Source organism: Eleutherodactylus coqui, chromosome 13 (assembly GCF_035609145.1).
Source record: "Eleutherodactylus coqui strain aEleCoq1 chromosome 13, aEleCoq1.hap1, whole genome shotgun sequence".
Classification (NCBI taxonomy): Eukaryota; Metazoa; Chordata; class Amphibia; order Anura; family Eleutherodactylidae; genus Eleutherodactylus; species Eleutherodactylus coqui.
This window is the reverse complement of record NC_089849.1, coordinates 54,472,311-54,496,782: the sequence shown is the minus strand read 5'-3', so window position 1 is coordinate 54,496,782 and position 24,472 is coordinate 54,472,311. Positions and strand designations below refer to the sequence as shown.

Here is a 24,472-nt window from a genome sequence, read left to right as displayed (position 1 = left end):
CACCCATAGCAGCTGCTACACAGTCTGTCACGAGGGGAGCCTGGGCTGCTGTGCCCTCCCCCCCCCCCCCCCCCCCCCCCCCCCCTAAAAAAAAGACCTAACTAAGGAAAAGCTGCATGGGCTCAAAAATATTCATCAGCATATTTTATTGACAGATCTGGTGATTTTTAGGATTACGTTGTTTCTAAATTTACACTTATCGGCAAGGAGGGGAGTCCCAATTTGCCTATTAATGCATATGTATTATGTACATTTGTCTAAAGAGAAGTATTCGTAAATACATATGTAATATATACATATAATGATAGTAACTTTATTTCTACTAGAACCAAGATTATAGTCAAAATAAAGAGTATGATCCCCTGGGACCATTACCTGCTGGATGGGGTACGTATAATGCTTAGATGCTGCGCTCTGGTTTGATGACGTCAACTTTTGAAAATGTTAGCTTTGTAGTAAGCAATTCATTGTTTAACCTCTGAATGGATCATTAAATATTCTGCCTAATTCATTCCAGAAAAGCGGACAGATGGGAATGGCAGAGTGTATTTTGTGAATCACACTACACGGACAACTCAGTGGGAAGATCCAAGAAATCAGGGGTAAGTGAAGTAGCGTGTGACCAGGCCGGTTACAATTTTATTAGAGATGAGCGAGTATACTCGCTAAAGGCAATTGCTCGAGCGAGCATTGCCTTTAGCGAGTATCTCCCCCGCTCGAGACGGAAGGTTCGGGGGAGCGGTGAGTAGCGGCAGTCAGCAGGAGGGAGCGGGGGGGAGAGAGGGAGAGAGAGATCTCCCCTCCGTTCCTCCCCGCTCTCCCCCGCAGCTCCCTGCTCACCGCCGGCACCCAAACCTTTTGCCTCAAGCGGGGAGATACTTGCTAAAGGCAATGCTTGCTCGAGCAATTGCCTTTAGCGAGTATACTCACTCATCTCTAAATTTTATATAATCTATTTATACACACTTCTTGTCAAAAAACATGCAGCACCGAGAAAAAGTTGTCAGAAATGAATGTGACTTTCTCTGTGTGATTGTAACGCTGATATGAGTAAGTAATTATAATATCAGAGCAAAAGGAACATTTATTGCCGCTGCACAGAAAAGACCGGATTAAGGCACTCGTTCCTAGATCTCAGACACGAACACAACCCGGTTCCACTCATAGCTGTCCAGTTTCGTTGTTGATGACACCACTGCAAGCGAAGGCGATGGTAGGTGGGTGTTAAAGCCAGCATGCATAATGGGCACCGTGAGACCAAATGTCCTTCAGCCAAGAACCTGGAAATGGTTCCGACAGACACAGGGGCTTGTAATGATGGCGGCACCTATCTCTGGCGGCTAACGTGCACAGCTGGAGCTGCTCGTGCTTGTCGGACGATCAGACAACCCTGTCTGCTGGTGGTCTGTCTATGGCATCCGGTCATCTTGTCTGTGTGCCCTCACGCATCCACTGGTTTCAATGCCTAAAGTCTGGTCAGAATGGCCTAGGTGGCAGGCAATTCGTCGATACGACCATCCAGCTTCTCGCATTCCAATAACTTTTTGTTGCAGATTTCTGTGTGCGATCGCTGCTCATAAAGGAGTTTTATTCTTTTATTTATTGTATCATTGTCCTACAACGTCTGTAGACATCTATGGCCGTAGAACATGGTACCATTCCTGTGTCTGCTGCGTTGCTGCTCGGTTCTCCTTGTTTTCAATTGTTCTGGTTTTGATCTAAAATACAAAAATAAAACCTTTTAAAAAAAAAATTTGATTGGGTCCCATCATTGCCCCTTTATGCTGAGATGGCATTCTTCCAAAATAAGGCCATGTTCGTGTCTGCTGGAGGCTTCTGGTAGGATTTCCATTGTTCGGCTCCATTATATGAGCCGAACACTGAATATGCTAGAAGTCCTGAATCGGTCACATGCCGAACCTAAAGGGTGCTAGACGGACCGCATCGACTATAATTGGGTCCATCCTGCTTCTAGCATTCCGCCCATAATGTTCCTGGATGAAATCATGCAGCATGCCGCACTATTTCTTCTGAGATTTGTTTTGCCAGGTCTGTGCAGTAGACATTTGAAGATGTCGTAAGAACATCACTTCCATAGGCATCACAATCTCATCTTAGGGTGCATTATATAACCCCACTTTCTCTGTCAAGCGCGGTTCACATATATGATGCTGTGGCAGGAGCCCCGAAAGACGAATCAAATTAAAATGATATTTTTGTTGTGTATTTCAGGCAGCTGAATGAAAAACCATTGCCAGAGGGCTGGGAGATGAGGTTCACAGTGGACGGGGTTCCATATTTTGTAGATCACAATAGAAGAACCACTACTTACATTGATCCTCGGACTGGCCAGTCTGCCCTGTGAGTTGTCCGTTATTCTGAGAGTAATGTCAGTCACTTGTTGCTTTAACCTAGATTACAATCCAAGCATTAAACCAATCTTCCTCCCCTGACACTCCTTTCTTCCTGTGTACAGAGACAATGGGCCACAGATTGCATATGTACGGGATTTTAAAGCTAAGGTGCAATACTTCAGGTTCTGGTGTCAGGTAGGTGCTTGTATTTACATGGCTTTCATCATACATGTTGTGTGTCACACTGAATCTGTCATGAAGAGTCATCCGAGCTGGCTATTAACACTGGGTAAAAATGGCTTCTAAAGCCTGGTTTATACACAACGATTATCGCTCAAAAGATGTCTGTGCATTTAGAGGGCAAGGTGACCGCTTAAACGGCAGTTTGACAGTTTTGAGCGATCACTTTGCGCTCCGAGCAGGGTATGCGGAAGACAAACGGGGCTGCTTGTCTTCTGCATCCAGCTGTTCTGTGCTTAGAGCGCTCAGCTGTTATACAGCTGAGCGCTCCGAGCGAGGTATGCTGAACACAGCTCGAGCGCTATGTTCTTCATACCCCGGCTGTGCTCACTGAGCGGGATACAGCTGAAACAATGGTATCAGCTGTATCCCGCTGTGTACGCCTGATAAGGCTGATCGTTCTCTTTCAGCATGCTGAAAGAGAACAATCAGTGATTTTGTTAACAAAAACTACACAATGTCAGTGAGCATTAATTTTTGAACATTAATCGTTGTCTAAATGGGCCTTTACTTTTTACTAATTGCACCTCTGTGCACACTCTTCACCACCACTCCTGACGATTTTCTGCTACATTTGTATTTTGCAGCAACTTTTATACTCTACATTTGAGTAACTTTTGGGTTTTGTTTTTTTGTTTTTTTTTTTACTAATTTGATGTTAAAGGGAATCTGTTAGCTACTTGAGTGGATACATAGGCATGTGCTAAGTAGTCCTCCTATTCTACTACTTGGTGTGCGCTATGCAGTCCGCTCATTGCATTCAGTGGTGGGTCTGAGCACTGACAATGGGGGAAGGGGAAGTATAAAACTTACATGCTCGGACTTAGCGGGTCAGCTACTTTGAGCCCATAAGCTTAGCTTATAGGACTCAAATAGCTGACAGTCTCTTTTAAATATCTACTATTTTATTACAGCAACTCTTCATGCCGCAACACATCAAGATCACAGTCAACAGGAAAACCTTGTTTGAGGATTCCTTTCAGCAGGTCTGTAACAAAGTAGTAAATGAACTCAACTTTTGAATTCTTCTCTCTGCAGCCATTTTTGCTGTATGTGTATTTTTGTGTTTTACGTCTCAAACAATCACTTTTACTGTTACAGCAGGCACCAAACGAGTGTTTGGCACGCTGAATGATTGTTTGGCTCTTAATGCGGTTTGCGTAGCCCATTGAAGTTTATTGAATTCCAGGCTATGCAAATAGTGTATGCAAGATACAATAAGGACACAGAGCACCTTGGAAATCTGCTTTAGAAGTGCTGTATCCGTATAATACACTGCAATACCTTTTTTATTGCAGTATATTTTGTAGTCAGTTATCCTATTACACCTAGTGGAATATAATAGGGTAGATCTGGGGCTAGGCCATCGACTGTCATGACAACCCATCGTTACCCTGTGATCGTGGGATGAGGGGCTGATGGGGTGACAGAAGCAGCCACCTCCCTCTAACTGCCGTGGCATCTAGGAAGTTGAATGGCCAGGATCAGGGTTATCTCCAATCCAGGGTTTTGTGGGCTGGTGTCAACTGTGTAGCATAGCCAGCAGTCATTACATGTGAACCTGCTTCAGACACTCCCCCGCCTGCTTTTGCCATGCATATATGTTGAATGTGAGGAAGAGCTTCACGTTACTGTACACTAGTGTCTTACACATTCACAAGTATAGACTGCAAAGTAAAGGGCTGTTCACATCCATGTTAAGGCCGGGCTCACACGGACTGATTCAAATTGTGGAATCTGTCGGTGTGGAGGATGCGTGGCAAAAAGCGGGCATTGAAAAGCATGTACTTTTCGCTCACACCCGTGGATTCAAATTGCGTATTCCATGAGCAGAGGAAAAATCGCAACATGCCCTATTTTGCCACGGACTCCAAGTCAATAGAGGCTGTCTGACCCGTTAACATTGCGTATGGGCTGCAGATATCTGTGTCGTTGGTAAGCGACGATGCTGGAAATACAAATATGGGGGGGGGGGGGCGACACTGTACTGCTTATGGCGAGCCTCCTGGGTCATCTGCTTTACTATAAATTCTGGTACGCAGCGACACCAGCCGGGCTCACAGCCGGAATCCACTGCGGTCCTCCCACATACTGAATCCGGTCCACCCGTGTGAACCCCGGCACTGTATTAAAATGTTAGATTTTGTATCACCGATCTCACCATGCTGGGTGTATGTGGCCATACTGACTGGGATACTCTTTTATGCATCTTTTACATGGAGTATCCCAAAGTACATTCATGAAGTGAAACACGGGCAGAGGGTTTTTTTTTTTTTTGCACTACAAACGTGACTGCAACAAGACCTAAAACCCCATTCAGACCACTCCATTCACGGTGCACTGTAGTGCCATGCCTGAATGTAGCCTTCAGAGTTCCGTCTGCACTCATTTATTAGCTCTTCTTCTAGAGCCTCATCTGCTGATAATTAATATGTATGATGTAGGATTCATTAATTTCCTTCCTGTCATGTTTAGATAATGAGCTTTAACCCGCAAGATCTGAGGAGAAGACTTTGGATAATCATTCCCGGAGAGGAGGGTCTCGATTATGGAGGCGTTGCAAGGTAAAAGCCTGACCTGAACTATGAAGTTATCCACAATGCAACCAGCTGCGTGCATACGTCATACCTTTTTATTCTTTCTTCACAGGGAATGGTTTTTCCTCCTGTCTCATGAAGTCCTTAACCCCATGTACTGCTTATTTGAGTACGCTGGAAAAGATAACTACTGCTTGCAAATCAACCCCGCCTCCTATATCAATCCCGACCATCTGCGCTATTTCCGCTTTATTGGCAGATTCATTGCCATGGTGAGTGCAGTCTTTATCTCTGAGCAGCGTCTTAAGGGTTGTTACACACGGCCTGCTGCGCTAGTTGTCCCAGTGAAAAATCTGAAGCCACACGAAACTGAAGCATTCCTTTTTTTTGGTAACCCATTGAAATCAATGTAGAAAAAAATGATAGTTTTACATCAGTTTCCCTCTTCCAAAAATGGAGTAGAGAGACAGAAACCGCGAGCTGAGCGCTAACGCAGGCTTGACAGTGGCCTTAGGTTATCAAACTTTTCTTCTAGCAAACAAACAGTTTTTTTTTCAATCATAATATGTAAAATATTTTTCTTATGTGGTTGTAAATCTCTTCTTTTAGGCTTTATTCCATGGCAAGTTTATAGACACTGGTTTCTCCTTGCCGTTCTACAAACGCATATTAAATAAGCCAGTGGGCCTGAAAGACTTGGAATCTGTAGATCCTGAGTTTTACAATTCCCTCATCTGGATCAAGTAAGTGGGGACTTGCCAATACTGTGTCTTCAAAAGTTTATGTTTTAACTTTTTTTTTGCCTTGTGCAGAATGACTTTGTGATAAAGACTTGTAGTTCACCTATTGCAGTGGTGGTGGGGCGGGGAGCTGCCTCCCATATCACTTGTGAAATTGCTACACTGAAACTTGCCTAGCTTTGCAGCTTTCCTAGGACCAGTTCTGTGAAACCTTTTAGACTAGTTGCACATCAACATATTATGGGTTATGCCCCTGTATTTTGGTTGAGTGTCCTAGTCCGACCGTGGGCCTACTGAGCTGAACTCGGAGCATCGCTAATTGCTGTGGTTATTCGTCTCCATTATGGGTACATAATGCACCCGTCATATACTTGTGTGAAACGGACCTTACTGTGACTATATTGTATACAACCTTCATTCATTGTTATGTAAGGCTTTTCTGGTTCTTGCTTGCAAATTTGCAACAAGATGCACAGAGGAGTCCGTACAGGTGAGCATACTGTTGTTGGGTTTTCGCAGGGAAAACAACATAGAAGAGTGCGGCCTGGAAATGTTCTTTTCAGTGGATAAGGAACTGCTTGGAGAGGTAAAAAGCCATGACCTAAAGCCAAATGGGAGCAATGTCCAGGTTACGGAAGAAAACAAGGAGGAGTATATAAGGTAGGATATGTTCTTGGATGGTTTTCCTTGAAAAACGTGAAAGATTTTGTCTTCTAGAGCTGTAGGACACACAATGGCCTAGCGCTTTGCTCTGGTGGTGATCAGTAGGTAGTACAGTGGGTTTGTACATTGGTGGCCTATCCTAGCAATATATCATCACTGTATAGGATAGCGCAACCACTTTAAAATATTACTATATTGTACTATAGCAATGTCCAGTATATAGGAAAAGTGATTAGTAGTAGGTCTCATGCACATACAGATGCTAATGGACCGTTTCTATTTGCTTACTCCAGGCTTGTCGCAGAGTGGCGACTATCTCGGGGAGTGGAGGAACAGACACAGGCATTCTTTGAGGGCTTCAATGAAATTCTACCCCAGCAGTATTTGCAGTATTTTGATGCCAAAGAATTGGAAGTAAGTTGAACACAACAAAATGATTAATAGTTGTTGCGATTTTATATATATAATCTCTCACACACACACACATATACTGTATTTTTTCGGTCTATATGACGCACCCTTCCCCGCCCACACCAATCAGCTTGCTCCCTCTGCTGTTACAGAGCTCTGCTGCTCCTGCTGTGGAAGAGAAAGGAAAAGAGTTGTGGTGTTCCTTTGTGGCCCTATGCTTATAATATGTCCTCTCATCCGATAGGTTCTCCTATGTGGGATGCAGGAAATTGATTTGAATGACTGGCAGCGAAACACAATCTACCGACATTATACAAGAACCAGCAAGCAAATAGTTTGGTTCTGGCAGGTAAGGATTTTATTCTAGGATTTGGGTATGGGACTTGCTAGTTTTCTATGAAGCGGTTGGCCAAAATTCGATATCTCTTGTTCGTGGTGTGTTTCTGATATGGCTGCTCATTGTTTTATTTTATTATGTCATTTTTATTTTTTACATACTCTTGTCATTTATTTTTCTATTCTGCCCTTATTTTTCTCTAGTTTGTTAAAGAAATTGACAATGAGAAACGTATGCGACTTCTTCAGTTTGTTACTGGGACTTGCAGATTACCAGTTGGAGGCTTTGCAGATTTAATGGGTATGTAGATCACTTCCCTGGGGGCCAGGGTGGCCATCGGGATGAAATAACTGTTGGCCAAACAAATGATATGACTTTCCCTGACCTCTGAAATCGTGCTGCTTAAGGTATCTTTGTACAGGGCGATTATCTCCTGAGGAATTGCTTGAAACCTTGATTTTTGACAATAGTCGTATACAGACACAGCCGCCAACAAGGCTCTGAGCAAGAAATCGCTCATTAGTCACTAGTCTCTTCTTTTCAACCCAATGAACTGAAGCAACTAGCGAGCGACTTTTCACTCAGTGTAAACAGGAGTCTTTGAGTGAATGGCGCACTCCGCATCCATTCACTGAACTGTCGTTCCCGTGTGAAGACAGAGTAGTGGAAGTTGCTCTGTAAAAAGGTACCTTTTATACTGTATATAAAAGGGAAGAGGGCACTGGAGGCTTCACCTATGTCCAGCAATAGGATTAGTGGATACGGGCTCACTCACACGAGTATACTTGTCCCTGCTTATTACGCAGGGCTGAAATGCTATTGTCTTGCTTTAGGGTAGTGAAACATTGGTCTTTCATGCACGTGTTTTACACACTTGGAAAAAAAATGCAGCATCTCCTATTTTGGTCTTTATTATGGAAAGAAAGAGCCCATTTAAATCAACGGCATTGCACAAATACACAGTGAATATACATGATACATGTGTATTTACTGTGTCTTAATGCATCAAATCAATGGAGCCGCCTTGTGTTTTTTGCGCTCATAAGTGCGCAGTGATCACTGTGTATTTATGCACGCAAAAAAACAGGAGAGGGTGAAAACACACAGTTTGGTTACATAAATACGCAGCGTATTTACACGACTGAAATACGCGTTAGTACTGCACATCATGTGCGTAAAAAACATTTGCAGGGCAAATATGCTTGTGTGAGCGAGCCCTTAGTAGAAGCGGTCACCAGCACCAACCACTTCCTTTCAGAACAGAAGCATCTTCGATTTCCTATGTTAAAGGGATAGGATGATGGTTCGCCATGTAAATGACCAGCACACAGTCTCTAATGTCTGCCGGGGTTACTAGTCCCCTGGATATCAAGTAAATCATGAATGTGCTCAGTTCTGTTGATGGTCATAGATCACTAACTGTCTTGAACCACCTCATCTGCTCAGATTTATATTCTATCCAGGAATGTGAGTATCTTTTTAAATGGGTTGTTCCATTTAAATGCGGCCCATTAAAATGAATGGAGTGGTGGTGCACACATGTGACCGCTGCTGCCTTCATTGTGGGGCGCTCTGAACCCCAGTTCTCAGGATCCTCATTGATCAGCAAGTTACTCCCTGAGGGACAACCCATTTAAGCCGTCTGACTTAGAGGAAGACTATAACATTAAGAAGCATGGCTGCTAATGCTGCCAGAAAAATGGACAATTTTTTGTTTCAGGTCTTACCTTGGAATATAGTGCATAGATTGTGGATGGGTCTTTGTGCAATCCATATTTGGATTTTACACATTCTACCCAGCCAGCAATTTATCTAGATGTAATGGAGAAGTATGACGTAAAGTTTGCAAAACTACCGGCGTGTTTAGTGTCGCCATTCATTGCTATTTTACTTACAGGGAGCAATGGTCCTCAGAAATTCTGCATTGAGAAGGTGGGGAAAGAAAACTGGCTGCCTAGAAGTCACACATGGTAAATATACTGTAATAACATGGACCTGCTTTTATACAGAGGAAATAACATGGTAGAATACAGGTTTCTAATATCACTTGATACAGACCAGAAGCACATCCGGATAGTTGAAGGCACATGGTTACTGTGCAAACTTGCAGATAAGCGATAATCTGTTATATGGCACTAGGGTATGAGTAAAGTCTATTGAGGAGTGCCTCTGGAGTTTTACCTATCAGGACCCAGTTTACCAATTCGACAAGAAGGTAGCAGACAGATGCTATGGAGTCAATGATAAGGCTGTGCTTGTGTGCATCTAGTTCCTTAACTCTATAGGCTTGTCCAAGCCAATTTATGATAATGCGTTTGTGACACTGAGTAGGGTTAACTTCTCTCCCCTTTGAAGGTATTATGTTCTGGATAGTCTATAATTTGGGGCTTATACACTGAATGATCACTGCATTAGGAACAGCTGGTGCGTGACATCTTCTGATCAGTAACGCTGTACCAAGTGATGGCCGCGTCACAATCTGCTTCCACATAATGTGCTGACCTCCACTTTGCACCATTTGGCAGTCATGGGTAAACGTGGTGACTTTGACCGGGGGCAGATTGTTGGTGCCCGGAAGAGTGATGCCAGTAGTTCTAAAACGGTTGCACTTGTTGGCTTTTTCTGAACTACGCTATCAAGAGTTTACCAAGACCAGTTGAGCAATGAGCAGACAAAAGTTCACCAAGTAGTCGGCCACGTGGTTGATCGTTGAGGCAAGCGGCACGTCTAGTATCGGCCACAGTGAACCAGCTGACCCAGCAGTACAACAGAGAAGTTTAACTAATTTTCACAATTGCCATGCAGCATACCTTACCTTGATTGGAGTGCAGTAGCCGATGACTGACAAAGTTTCCACTGATGCAGTTGGATGCCTATATCGGCAGTCGTGTCATCGCCAACAGTGCCTCACATGGGCCTAGGAAAGACATCAATGGATCTTGGACATATGACGGAGGCTCATCTGGAGTCATGAGACCCGTTTTCTGCTGAACCATATGGCTGGCCTAGTCTATATCTGGTGTAAACAACATGAAGTCATATCCCATAGCTGTACCATTGGGGTTCAACAGGCTGGTGATTGTGCAGTCATGGTCTTGGGGAGTGTTTTCTTGGCATGGCCTAGGACCATTGGCCATCATCATACTACAAAGGTGGACCAACCCCATACTGAGTAGGTGTTCCTAATGTAGTGATCTTTCAGTGTAGATCCCTTCCTCGCATGCTCGATCATACTAAAAGCAGAAAGCACATTTTACTTTGGCTCTTTTATATAAATACATAACTGTTATGATGGAAATATTTCTTCTTTGCTTTTCAGCTTTAATCGTTTAGATCTTCCACCTTATAAAAGTTTTGAACAACTTAAGGAAAAACTGCTCTTTGCAATAGAAGAGACAGAGGGATTCGGTCAAGAGTGAGAAGCCCCTGACATATCTTCCTGGCACAATGAGTGTGAACACTGCTGATCCCCTCCCTGGTTTCCTCCAACTTTGTTTTTTTGTTTTTTTTTGGCTTTTTTTACCTCAAGGATTCACTCTTCAGTGACGGCATACTGTCTTAAAACATTATCCAAACCGTTTGTCCTTGTATACACCTCTATATGTGATAAATCACCAGGAGATCCATGGCTCTCTGTGTGTAAGTGTAGATGAGGCTTTAGTTCTATTACAGTCTTCCAGGGATGTTGACACTAGACATCCTATGAGGGGAATACCATTCACAAGCTCCTGTGCTATACCACAGGGCACCCGCAGCCCATTGAGCTGTATATAGCCATATTTATTATGCACTACGGGGGGAGGGTGTCCTGTGGGGTAATGCTCACTAGTAAGTTATCCATCATACTTTCTACCGATGGCGATACCACAGTCATCTAGGATGAGGTGGTGCTACGTCAGCATCTGTAGAAGGCAAGCTGTCGTCTACTTGATGTTCGTTGGCTCAAAGCTTGCGGAGTCAAGTCATTGATTATTTTGGTAAGCGGACGGCCAATCGACTTTGTCTTTCCCCCATTAGTCTATATTACTGTATGAATTGTCCGCGGTCCCTTATACAGAATATAAAAGCACTGTTCAGCTTTCACACAGATCATGGTTAAGTTTGTCTGAGTTTCTTAGGATATCACACAAACACGCATGTTTTCTATGTCTTAGAGGACCACTTTATAAATGACTGGAGGGTAGAGCAAACATCTCAAGTGTTAAGTCTTAAGCTTTTAGGCCTGTGTGTACTCTGTCTTGTATTATGTACTCTTGCTTGAGGCTCATAACCCGCTTCCTTTGTCTGATGACTGAGCATGCACCTAACTTGTGTGATGTCAGTGAATATGGTCTATACCGGGTTCCTATAGGAGTGCAGGACATCATGGTTCCTAACCTACAACTGTGTCTGCACCGTCCTGAAAATGTATAGCAAGATGAATCGTGTCGAGATAATGATGATGTGACTGACAGGGTGATTATACCACTCGTCCTTGGGATACTGGATATGTCCACTTTTGAGTACATCATGCATTGCATTACTTGTTGTTGTTTTTTTTTTTTTCTTCTTGATCTGACGTTAAAGCCTGTGTTTTATTTCAGGGCAGTATTCACAGTTCTGCTGATTTGTTTTCACGTTCGTCTGCTATCCGTATTTGCAACTGACTGCGCAGGGACAGCAGGCCCACCCGTCATAATCAATGGGGCTATACAGACAAGCGCTTTTTTTTTTTTACACGTGGTGAAAATAATATCGAAGGGTTTGTCTGGTCCGACTTCTCTGACAAGTGCTATTTATTTAAGTCGGTCTTTGACTAATCTATGCTGGAACAAAAATTAGGCTACCATACTGCACACAAAAGAAAACGCCAACCCTGACACATGGGTGCAAGAAATGGACACGCACAACACATACAGAAGCATCATGGACATACAGATGAATGGATTGGTCCGGTTTTCACAGACCCCAATCGGACGTGTTCATCTGAATGTGCTTTACTTGGAATGACTCTCACTACTGCACAACCTTACAGGAGAGCGTGTCGATCAGTGAATGAAACTGGAGATCTCTTCTGGTCACCCGTCTCCATTCACTGTGAACAGGCAGTCACTCGGAGATGGACGACTGCCTGTTTACACTGAGCAAGAAGTTACTCACTAGGCGCTTTGTTTCAATGAGCCGAAACAAACCAACTAGCAAATCGTGGGTGAGTTCTTGTTCTGTACCGTGCCTGGTCCCACTTTCTACAGTACGACTCTCGGTCAAAATTACTTGTTTGAGTTATTTTTCAGCTGAGAGTTGGTACATGTAAGAAAAGTATGGCCCTTTTACACGAGACGCGTTCAGAATCGTTTAGATTCCTGCGTGACTCAGAATGATCATCCCGTGTGAACGTTTGCAACAACTTGACTGACTAAGAATCGTTCGGTTTCTGCATGCACGTGTCAGTCAGTATGAACAGCAGTCGTTCAATTTTGATCGATCCACCGTCATTTTGGCAGCGCTGTGAGCGATTTCAAAGGTTATCACTCCTATGTAACATCACAGGAGCGAGCATCACTAGGACGAGTGTCGGACATTGTTTGCCAGCAGCTTCTCCCGTGTAAAAAGACCCTAAGGCCTCATTGGAACACTAAACCTGGAAAGGTAAACGAAAGATAATTTTGTCCCCACTATTTGCTTCAAAAAAGCAGATGATCTCATAGATTGACATCCTGCATCCTGCACAGGGGGGTTAGTGTCCTGCTGAGCTACTCCATAGGCTGGTTGAAGGGATTCGGCTTGACAAGGGCTAGGTTAAATGATTATTTTGTGCCGTCCTTCATATAGGACAGAGGGGGGGAGGTTCCTGCTGCAGCCAGTTGTGATTAGTGAGGAGGAGGGGGAACATGGCTGAACTCCCCGGACACTTAGAAAACCTTTCTTTACAGAGTTCACAGTTTTAATTGTAGTAGCAGACAATATAGAATCAAAGATGGCGGAGGTGCTGGGACATTTTTGTGGATTTTTTACATCTGATGATCATGTCACCGCTTACCTGAGCTCCTATAATGCCAGGGAGAAGCTGGGCTTTGCTACATTACTGGGCACTTAAGTGGGAATCTCACCACAATGCAAATATGCAGTCACTGAGCCGGCAACTAACGCTAGGGCTTCTAGCATGCAGAACTGTGAATATAGCCCTGGGCTGTAATGCAGCTCTAACTAAGGGCTAATACAACTGCGTAATGCAATGTCTTTAGAAAACCCTATATGTAAACTGTGGAAATGATATTCAAAGGTGGGCATATGCTTTAGAGAGCGCCTCCGCTTCGGATGTGCACAGGGTAATATATTGGGGAAGTACATTTTTTGCAGTTCACCAACGTACTTCAACTAGATGGCTATATCAGCAGTGGTAATCTCCAGCCAGTGGAGGTCTGCTGCTGTCGGCCATGTACTTTAGAGATCTAGATCTGCCAAAACTGATGATTTCAGCAGGACTGGCTAATTTTCTGTGCCTGGTGGGGCCTCCCAACTCCCCCCTGATAATGATTTCCACTGCCTGATCCTTTTGTTCCCAAAAGAGAAACCACTGCCAGTTGTCCGGCAGCAGCTTTATCCCCTCATTACATACAAGACCCATGCGCACTCAGCCGAGCGTGCAAGTGCATCGGGAGGGGATTGGGAGAGATAGCAGTCGGCTGAATGAAAGTTGTAGCAGAAGTAATTTTACTAATGTAAGCTCATTAAAGGGCCACTCCAGTAAAAAAAAAAAAAAATTATATATATATATATATATATATATATATATATATATATATATATATATATATATATATAAAATTTATTTTTTTCTCTTTTTCTTTATGTAGCTATTCCCCATTCAATCTGTTAGCTAGTGTTACCTTGGTTAGTTATTCCTTTGTATCTGAAACTCCTGGTCACGTGAGCTTAATTCTGACCAGCTCACATTTGCCTTTAGTTTATTCGTTCAGTTTCCAGTTTGTGTGATGCTGATACATGGAGTGTACCACAGAATACTAATAATCTTTATTTGCATAGCGCCAAGTTATTCTGCAGCGCTTCGAAGGGAACAAAGGCAGTCCTGTCACAGTTACTGCTGATCATACATCTTTTGTCACACAGTTAGAATAGAGGAGATCACCGCTCATCCTCCTGGCTGTATACTTATGGTCTGTAGCTTATTTACGTTTATATAGGAGGTAGTGAGAATTAAACGGACAGGCAGAAATGGTGCAGCCTCTAGTTGATGCATCATCACGATCAAGATGGTGCCTGATAGGTATCAGACAGGGGGCTGCACTCTATGGAAGTGGTTGCATTACACAGGAAACCTCCAGAGTGTGACAGTCAATCAGCTGAGGGGAGGGGTAAGAATGGGGGGGGGGGGGAGTTTTTACTAGAGTGGCCCTTTAAGAAATTGCATGCAATGTAATTCCCTTATAAATAACCCTGCATTCTGTACATCCAGTGAACACTTGAAACTAGAAGGTATCTAAGCCGTCAGTACATGTCTGAGCCAGCTAGATCACTACATTCACTTGTGTTCCCTCGTACATTTAAAGGGACACTAAACCTAAAGTCTGCATTATCCTCATCTGCTGTGTGGTTGAACGATTTCATCTCCGTGGTCGTCTTATGTTTAGTGCTCCTTTAAATTTACCAATAACCTGTGGATTTTTGTCTTTTACCTCAAAACCTTGGAAATTCAATGTCTAAAGCTACATCTAAACTGTGTGAAAATGACGCCATTAGCAGTACTTGTAAATATACGGCATACAGTAGTCCTCCATCTTCCAATCATGTCAGTTCTGTTCTTTCACTCTCTCTTACCCCTTTTGATTAAGGTGCACATCTTACATCAAAGACGTGGTTAAAGTTGCGTGTAAATCATTGACAAATCCGATAGAGGCGTTCCGCCCTATATTTTTAACACAAAGTAAAGCTATAATTAATATGGACATCTCCCTAGTTCTATAGGGTAGGCTCCGACAATATTTTTATGATTGATATAGGAAGACGTTATAATTGCTTGTGTATATATATAATATAAATATATATATGGGGGGCTTTTGTCCTTTAAAGAGGGGCAGGGAGATGGATTTTTTTTTTAAACTCCTTAATTGCAAGTTATTTTCTTGTAGATGAGGTGTTGACCCCGGCAACAAAAAAAAATATTTTTAAACCCCACATCCCTCTCCCTGCTCCCCCTTTTTTTGTTTCAAATTTTGTCTGATTAAATAAAGATCTACTGAACGAGATTATCAGTAAAATAAAAACAATAAAAATTACAAGAATTTTGCTCAATTGTCGTTGTGTTTGTTTTTATTACGTTTTTGCTCTTTGAATTCTGCAGAAGCCGGCGTACCGTAGCCTGATGGTATGAACAAACGGGATGCAGTGCTGTTGGGGCACTCTTCATGCAACCACTGCACTGATCAGACACATTATTAGAGACCCCCAATTAGTAGTGCGTTGGGTCTTCTTTGGCCTTCAGAGCTGCAGCAGTTCGTCATGGCATAGATTCCACGAGGTGTGGAAATCATTCTGCAGGAATATTGGACCATGTGGGCAGGAAGCTGTAGATTAGATGGAGGTACTTAGAAGCTTTGAGCAGCTGACAGGAAGGGTTCATAGATTCGTGCTGCTTGCACCAAATTCTGACCCATCAGCACGGTGCAACAGAAATCTGGATTCATCTGACCAGTTGATGTTTTTCCACTGCTCAGTGATATCAAATTTTCAGCTCTTTTGTCGATCGGAGACTTGTCTTATCGTTTCTCTTAGGCAGCAATGGTGCTGACTGGTTGTCTGCTGTTATAGCCAATCCATGCTAAGGGCTTATTTAGACGTCCGTATATAGGCCAGGTTTGCACGCCCGCCTGCTATACGGTGTTCCTTTCTGCAGAGGGAGGAGGCGGGCGGCGCGCAGGGTAGTACACTGAGCTCCCGCCCCCTCTCCGCCCTCTGCTACAATTTCCAATGAGAGAGGAGGGACTTGGCTCTGCCCACACCCATTGCACACAGTGGCAAAGGAGGTGGGAGCTCAGTGCACTACCCCGGGCCCAGCCCACCTCCTCCCCCTGCAGAAAGGGACACCGTATAGCGGGCGGGTGTGAAAACCCGGCCGATATACGGCCCTCTGAATAAGCCCTAAGGAACACAAAGTTGAACATTCAGACAACGTAGTCGGAGCACCGGTGGTGGGTTTAGCTGCAATTTGTACACCGTTTAACATTTGTCAGTATGATTCTTGACGACCACCTCTGATTACTCGTTGATGAGTTGGTTACATCCAGAGGATCACCTTCCGCTGCACGTTTTTCCTCGGTCACACCATTCTCTGTATACTCTCCTCACCTTTTACACAAGAAAACTCCACAAGGTTATCAATTTTTGAAAAACTGTTTGCGGCTAGTCGTGCCGATGAACAAGACTTGTTTGAAGATGCTCAGACTCCCCCTACCCCCAGTCATGCTGAAGCTGCTCCTCTGAAAACTTGCTCACTGGTTTTTATGCTGCACTCCAAGGTCACGGGTCTAATTTCCATACAGAGAAGATCCAGTCGTGAAAGGGCCAGTGTCTAATAAAAGTGGCCATTCAGTGTATATCCCACAAAAATGGCAGTGGGGGGGAGGAAGAAGCACCCGGCAGACTCTTCTGGTAGCTGCTTTATGTCTCGATGTCAAATGATCAGCCGTGTACCAACGTAATAGTGATCCTTATTTGTACACACGGCGTAGTCATTTACATGGCAAATAGGAACTGCTTCAGGCTAATTTCACATGGGCGAGAGTGATATTGGGCAGGGAAACGCTGCCTGATAGCACGATTGCCAACGTGGTTTTTTTGGAAGGTGGGGGCTGCGGTTCCCCCCCCCACCCCCCCACTGATGTGAGACGATTTTGTAGCAAAACCACCTTGCATCACTCCGTGGACATAGCAATCCCCTGCTGCGGCTGACAGCCTTGGCGGAGGATCATGGAGTTTCTCCCATTGTCTTCAACGGGGAGACCTTGCATCAGAACATCCAGTAATGAACCAATGCACATCATGACCAATAGGAATGAGGGCCCTGCTCGCAAGAGCTTACAGACTAGAAGAAAGTACACACACAACATACTTCAGGGAAGTAGCTTTCAGCCATGTCGGGAGATCGGCAAGTGTTTCCATTGTTTTCAATGGGAAACCCCACACCGTGCAATGGTTTTTTCACATCCCATTGAAAACAATAGCGAGGCATTGTGAGGGAACGGCCAAAAATGGGACCCGCTGTGAAGTTTAGTTTTTTTCCTCACACTATGCAGGATAAAGTGGTTCATGTGTATGACCCTATTCAAAAGAATGGGGTTTATATTCCTGCGAGATTTGTGCGTCTCCCATCACGCAAAATCTTGCATGATTTTCTCGCCCGTATGAAGCCGCCTTACAACTAAGGCATTAACCCCTTCCCGCTTCAGGATGTACATTTACGTCCTGGAGCGTCGGGGTATGTATGCAGAGAGGTCGCGGGTTGACCTCTCTGCATACAGCGCTGGCGTCAGCCGTTTATTACAGCTGACAACCGCGGGCAATAGCCGCTATTAACCCTTTAAATGCCTCTGTCAATTCTGACAGCGGCATTAAAATGTCCCAAACGATGTTCGGGGGTCCCATACGGCCCCCCTGTGGTGAGGTCGGGGGAGCCGTGCAGGAGTCATGGCTGTGGGGGTCTTCTGAAAGGCCCCAGGGCTGCCATGGGAGACTGCCTATCAAGCCATCTCCGTGGGGTGGCTTGATAGGCTGCCTGTCAGAATGCAGTATGACGTAATGCTATAGCACTAAGTCATACTGCAGGAGCGATCAAAGCACCGCATATTGTAGTCCCCCAGGGGGACTCAAAAGTAAAATTTAAAAAAATCAAAGTTTTTTAATTGTAAAAAAAAAGGAATAAAAGTTTAAATCACCCCCCCCTTTTGCCATATCTGTAATTAAAAAAACTAAATCATAAAACAAAAATACATATTTGGTATCGCCGCGTCCGTAAAAGTCCGCTCTATCAAAGTAGCACATTATTTACCCCACAGAGTGAACGTCGTCTGGGAAAAAAAACCAAAAACACGCCAGAAATGCACTTTCAGTCACCCTGTCTCTCAGAAAAAAACGCAATAAAAAGCGATCGCGAAGTTGTATGTATTCTGAATTAGTACTAACGGAAACTACAGGACACCCCGCAAAAAAATGAACCCTCGCTAAACTACGTCAGCGGAAAAATAAAATTATTGCGCGCACAAGATGACCGCAGAAAATAATTGAAAAAAAATAGATTATACCTACCCGATAAATCGGGTTTCCAGTCGTCTCCACGACAGCACCAATTGAGATTGCCTCCTCCTGATAGGACAGGAACACACAGAGGTTAAAAGCTCCCCCCCCCCCTTCCCCACTTTCCTCAGTGGATTCTAACGAATTGCCGGGGTAGGAGCTTAAATTAAATTTTTTCCCCAACTGTTTTTTTTTTTTTTTTATTCTATAATTTCTTTTCTATCAATTTAGGGGGGGGGGGGGGGGGAAGGTACGGGTGCTGTCGTGGAGACTCCTGGAAACCCGATTATCGGGTAGGTATAATCTATTTTTTCCCCAGTTGTCTCCACGACAGCACCAATTGAGACGTACCAACTAAAGTCTTTTTCTAGGGTGGGATTGCTGCCAAGAGGACTTTGCGGCCGAAGGCCATGTCCTCGTCCTGCTGCACTTTTACCCTATAGTGTTTAACGAACGTGTGGGGTTTCTTCCAGACTGCGGCTTTGCATATCTGCTCGACCGAGGCTGAGCTATGTTCGGCCCATGAGGATGCTACTGCCCTTGTAGAATGGGCTTTTAAGAGCTAAGGGGATTTCCTTCCCGAGGGCCCTATAGGACTCTATAATGGCCAGGCGGATCCACCTGGCTATGGAGCTTTTTGCTGCTTTGCTCCCTTTGTTTGGGCCACTAAACTGGATGAACAGGTTGTCGTCCCGTCTCCAGTGGCTTGTCGCGTCTATGTAGCCTAGGACTGCTCTCCTAACGTCCAGGCAGCTTAGGGTTTTTTCTTCTTCGTTTTTAGGGTTACTGAAGAAGGAGGGAATTATGTCTTGTGACCTATAAAATTGTGATACTACTTTCGGCATGAAAGCAGGGTCTGTTTTAAATACTAATTTGGAGTTTGAGATTTTCAGGAACGTGTGGCTAATGGACAGGGCCTGCAACTCGCTAACTCGCCTTGCGGAGGTGATGGCTACTAGGAAAATAGTCTTGATCTTAAGCATTTTTATCGGTAATGCTTTGATCGGCTCGAATGGTTCCGTTGTCATGGCTTTTAGAGCCCAATTAAGGTTCCAGTCTGGGCAAACATTTATGGGCCTGGGTCGCAGTCTAGCTGCTGCTGTCAGGAACCTGCTGACCCATCTGTTTTCTGCGATCTTTGTGTCGCATATAGCGCTAAGGGCTGCGACCTGGACTCTCGGGGTACTTGGAGAGAGGCCCATTTCTAGACCCTCCTGCAAGAACTCTTAAGATCAGAGGGATATCTGGGATGGAATCCCGGGAATCCCTTCCCTGTCTCCATGAGGGACACCTTCTCCAAACCTTCTGGTAGATAAGGTGGGTCGTCTTTTTCCTGCTGGACATTAACGTTTCGAGCACTCTCTCTGAGAACCCCTTCCCTCTTAGTGAGGATTCCTCAAGAGTCATGCTGTTAAATAGAGCATGTCTATGCCCGGGTGGTTCAGTGGCCCCTGTGATAGCAGGTCTGTCCAGGTAGGAAAGATGACTGGGTCCTGGACGCTCAGTGTTGTCAGGAGACCGAACCAACTTCTCTTGGGCCAGAAGGGGGTCACCAGGATTAGTGTGCATACCTGGGTTCTGAAATGTTGTAAGACCCTGGGGATCAGCGGTATCGGAGGAAAGGCGTACGCCAGCCCCTCTCCCCAGTCCTGGCCTAGGGCGTCTATTGCTGTAGGACGATCTCCTGGCCGGAGGGAGAAGAAGTTGCTTACTTTGGCGTTCTCCCTGGTTGCGAATAGGTCTAATTGTGGGGTCCCCCACCGATTGGTCAGGATTCTGAATGCTTCCTGGGAGAGAGACCACTCTCCTGGGTCTAACTGCCTCCTGCTGAGAAAATCCGCTTTTTGATTTGGTGTCCCCTTCAAATGTGTTGCTGTGATCGAAAGGATCTGGTCCTCTGCCCAGCGGAAAAAATTTTTGCACGATATTTTGCAGGGCGGGAGACCTTGTGCCCCCCTGGTGCCGAATATGGGCGACCGCGGTGGTATTGTCCGACAATATCTTTATGTGCTGGTTCTGTAGCGAGTTTCCTAACTGCTGTAGGACCCGCCATGCGGCCTGTAGTTCCCTGTAGTTTGAGGATTGGTCTCTTATCCTCTGTGGCCATAGGCCCTGAAGGAACTGGTCCCCCACATGCGCTCCCCATCCCCAGGCGCTTGCGTCCGTTGTGATGTGCGTGGCCGGGTTCTGTATCCAGTGGACCCCTCTCCGCAGGTTCGCTGGGGATGTCCACCAACGCAGGGATGTTTTTACTGTGTTTGGGATGTACATTCTTGCCCCTAGAGAGGACTGTTTTTTGTCCCACGTGGATAGGACTGAGGCTTGCAGAGCTCTGCTGTGAGCCTGGGCCCATGCTACTCCTGGAATGCATGACGTCAGGCTTCCCAGGAGAGACATGGCTTCCCGAATTGTGCATGATTGTCTCCATAGGAAGATTTTGACCAGCCGTTGGATTTTTTTGTATTTTTTCCTCGGGCAGGCAGGAACATTGAGATTCTGAGTTGAGCGCTATGCCCAGAAATGTTTTTTCCTTGCCGGGGTTTAAGCTGGATTTTTCCCAGTTTATGACCCATCCCAGGGACTGGAGAAGTTCTAGCACTATCTCCAGGTGTTTTGTTAGGAGTTCCCTGGACTCTGCTATTATCAAAATATCGTCCAGGTATGGTATTATTAGGATCGACTTCTTCCTCAGGTAGGCGGCTACCTCTGCCATAATTTTGGTGAAAATCCAAGGTGCTGAGGAGATCCTGAAAGGCAAGCATCTGAATTGATGGTGGTCTATTCCTTTGCCCATATCCACTGCGAACCTTAGGTATTTCTGGGACCCCTTGTGGATCGGTACATGGAAATAAGCGTCTTTTAGATCGATGGATGCCATGTAGGCCCCTCTGGGAATCAACTTTATTGCTGAGGAGATGGACTCCATTTTGAATTTCCTGTATCTGACGCAGGCGGTCAGAGGCTTCAGATTCACTATCATCCGCTGTTTCCCGCAGGGTTTTCTTACTAGGAAGAGCCTGGAATAATGGCCCTGGGTTTCCTCGTTTCGCGGTACAGGGGATATTGCGTTTAGTTGTTGTAGCTCCCGAACGCTTTGCCTTAGTAGGTGTAATTGTTGCCCTGAACCTCCTGTGGTAACGAATTTCCTTCTGGGGAGGGACACCTGTTCTATCCGGTATCCCTGCTGTAAGATCTTTGGGATCCATGTGCCTTCGCAAATTGCGGCCCATTGATCCGCAAAGCTCCCCAGCCTTGCCCCTACGGGGATGGCGTCAGGGTCTCTGCTTTGGGTCCCCCTGGTGGGGGTTAAAGAGGATATTCCTTCCTCTGCCCTCCTTGGGGTAACTCCAACGTCCCGTCTTGCCTTTGCCTCGGTAGGTCTCGGGCTGTTGCACTGGGGCATGGAAGAAGGTCTTCCCTCTCTGTGGCTTTTCTTCCGGGAACCCCCTCTTTCTGTCGGCCGCCTTCTCCAGGATCTTGTCTAAGTCCAGTCCGAACAGAAACTGGCCGTAGAACGGGAGGGCGCATAGCTTATTTTTAGAGGCTAGGTCGCCTGACCACGACTTCAGCCATAACACCCGTCTGGCTGAGTTAGACCGGGCTGTAGCTTTTGCCGAGAGCTTGACTGTTTCGGCCGCTGCATCTGCTAGGAAATTTGTTGCCATCCGCAGGATAGGGAGCGAGTTTAGGATCTGTTCCCTTGGCGCTTTATTAGTTAAATGTAGCACCAGCTGTTCTAGCCATACCCCCAGAGTCCGCACCACGCAAGTGGCTGCGCTACCTGGCCTGAGTATGTTTGCTGCTGCCTCCCATGATTTTTTTAGGAGGCCTTCAGCTTTGCGATCCATGGGATCTTTTAATTGTGCGGCGTCCTCGAAGGGCAGGGTCGTCCTCCTAGCTACTTTGGCCACTGGGACATCTACCTTGGGTACCTCCTCCCAACTTGCGCAAACTTCCTCCTCAAATGGGTACCTTCTTTTTACCCCTCTAGCGGAAAAGGACCCTGCATCGGGTTTCTTCCACTCTTTTTGGATTATTTTAGTGATGTTTTTGTGGACAGGGAAGGTATGCTTATGCCTCTCCCCTAGTCCCCCGAATATCTCATCCTGCAGGGTGCGTGGTTCCCTGGGCTCTTCCATTTTTAGAGTAGCCCTGACCGACTTAATCAGTTCCGTTAAGTCGTCCTGATGAAATAGGTACTTTTTGTAGTCCTCCTCATCTGAGGACTCCTCGGCCGCCGGTTCCTCTTGCTCCGACCCGATTGAACTCTCGGAGTCGGAAGGCTCCTCGGGAACGTACGCCTTTTTCTGGCGCTTAGCTGGCGGCGCTATCTGTGACGTTAGGGCTGATCGAACCTATTCTTTCACCAGCTTCCTAACGTCCTCCATGAATCCCCCCGATTCCTCTTTGACTAGCCTAGCTACGCACGCCTTGCATAGAGGCCTCTGGTACGTAGCTGGCAGTCTCGTCCCGCTCTCCACGCATCTTTTAAGTTTTGTTCTGGGGGGGGGGGGGGGGGGAGCGTCTTTTTTATCCCCCTGACAAAAGAGAGCATTTTTGCAGGTAAATATGCAATTTTCCATACACAATACACTGGATTTTGCATTTGTGTTTTTGCCGCACTGGCTACTTACGGCCGCTGAGGCTGAGGTTTCAGCTGTCTCTGGGGCTGGAGCACTCATTACTATACCGGTGCTGCAGACACCCTGCGACCTGTAGTGCTGGTCCACCTTCTGGCTTCTCTCAGGTTCCTTATTTTGAATTTTCGTGCTCCTGCGCTAAGCACCGCCCCCTCTTCGCGTCTCCTAATGCGAGTGTGATGACGTCACCACGCTGGACACGTGACACGACGCCCCGCCGTCAAAGGGCTTCCTGGAGCGCCGCGCTGTGACTATACGAGGAGAAGGAGGGGGACTGAGGCTCCTGCTTTGTACCCCCCATGGGCCGCCGCGGGGGCTACCACCCCATGTGGCGTCCCAGGAGTCGTCTGGCTGGGAAGGGAGGGCAGGCTGACCCACTGCCCTCCGATCCGCCCGTGAGTATGCTTTGGCTGGCTTCTCCACCAGCCCCTCTCAGAGATCCTGCCTCCTGGCAGGACAGGAAGACACTGAGGAAAGTCAGGAAGGGGGGGGGGGGGGGGGGCTTTAAACCTCTCAGTGTGTTCCTGTCCTATCAGGAGGAGGCAATCTCAATTGGTGCTGTCGTGAAGACGATTGGGGAAAAATTAAATGTCTTTGAAAAAAAAAAGAGCAGTGTAGTAAAAAAAAAATATATATACAAGTTTGGTATCGCAGTAATCGTACCAACTAGAGATGAGCCAACGTACTCGGTAAGGGCGATTTCGCAATCGAGCGCCGCGATTTTCGAGTACTTCACTACTCGGGTGAAAAGTACTCAGGTGCGCTGTGGGTGAGCGGGGGGTTGCAGAGGGGAGTGGGGGGTAGCAGCGGGGAACAGGGGGGAGCCCTCTCTCTCTCCCTCTCCCCCCCACTCCCCGCTGCAACCCCCGGCTCACCCACAGCGCACCCGACTACTTTTCACCCGAGTAGTGAAGTACTCGAAAATCGCGGTGCTCGATTGCGAAATCGCCCTTACCGAGTACGTTCGCTCATCTCTAGTACCAACCCATAGAATAAAGTTATCATGTTGTTTTTGTTGCAGTTTGTGTGCCATAGAAACAAGACGCACTGAAAGACGGTGGAATGTCTTTTTTTCCACTTTACTCCACTTAAAATATTTTAAAAGTTTTTCAGTACATTATATGGTACTTTAAATAGCGCCATTAAAAAATACAGCTCGTCCTGCAAAAAAAAAAAACAAGCCTTCATACAGCAACGTTGATGGATAAAGGAGTTATGATTTTTTTTTTAAAGGCGGTAGGAAAAAACGAAAATGGGAGGG

At 45.7% G+C, this 24,472-nt stretch overlaps 1 protein-coding gene across 1 annotated transcript in view; it reads left to right on the top strand.

Moving 5' to 3' along the window:
- The window catches only part of ITCH (itchy E3 ubiquitin protein ligase), a 65,772-nt gene extending 50,198 nt beyond the window's left edge, over positions 1 to 15,574 (top strand). Inside the window, exons 11-24 of the mRNA XM_066587193.1 lie at positions 327 to 387; positions 518 to 602; positions 2,233 to 2,361; positions 2,477 to 2,549; positions 3,509 to 3,580; positions 5,070 to 5,158; positions 5,244 to 5,403; positions 5,741 to 5,874; positions 6,391 to 6,531; positions 6,828 to 6,948; positions 7,190 to 7,294; positions 7,486 to 7,582; positions 9,180 to 9,252; positions 10,602 to 15,574. Coding sequence (XP_066443290.1) covers positions 327 to 387; positions 518 to 602; positions 2,233 to 2,361; positions 2,477 to 2,549; positions 3,509 to 3,580; positions 5,070 to 5,158; positions 5,244 to 5,403; positions 5,741 to 5,874; positions 6,391 to 6,531; positions 6,828 to 6,948; positions 7,190 to 7,294; positions 7,486 to 7,582; positions 9,180 to 9,252; positions 10,602 to 10,701 — 1,440 coding nt within the window. The 3' untranslated portion in view covers positions 10,702 to 15,574. The remainder of the gene's footprint in view (positions 1 to 326; positions 388 to 517; positions 603 to 2,232; positions 2,362 to 2,476; positions 2,550 to 3,508; positions 3,581 to 5,069; positions 5,159 to 5,243; positions 5,404 to 5,740; positions 5,875 to 6,390; positions 6,532 to 6,827; positions 6,949 to 7,189; positions 7,295 to 7,485; positions 7,583 to 9,179; positions 9,253 to 10,601) is intronic.
- Positions 15,575 to 24,472: the final 8,898 nt, after the last annotated feature.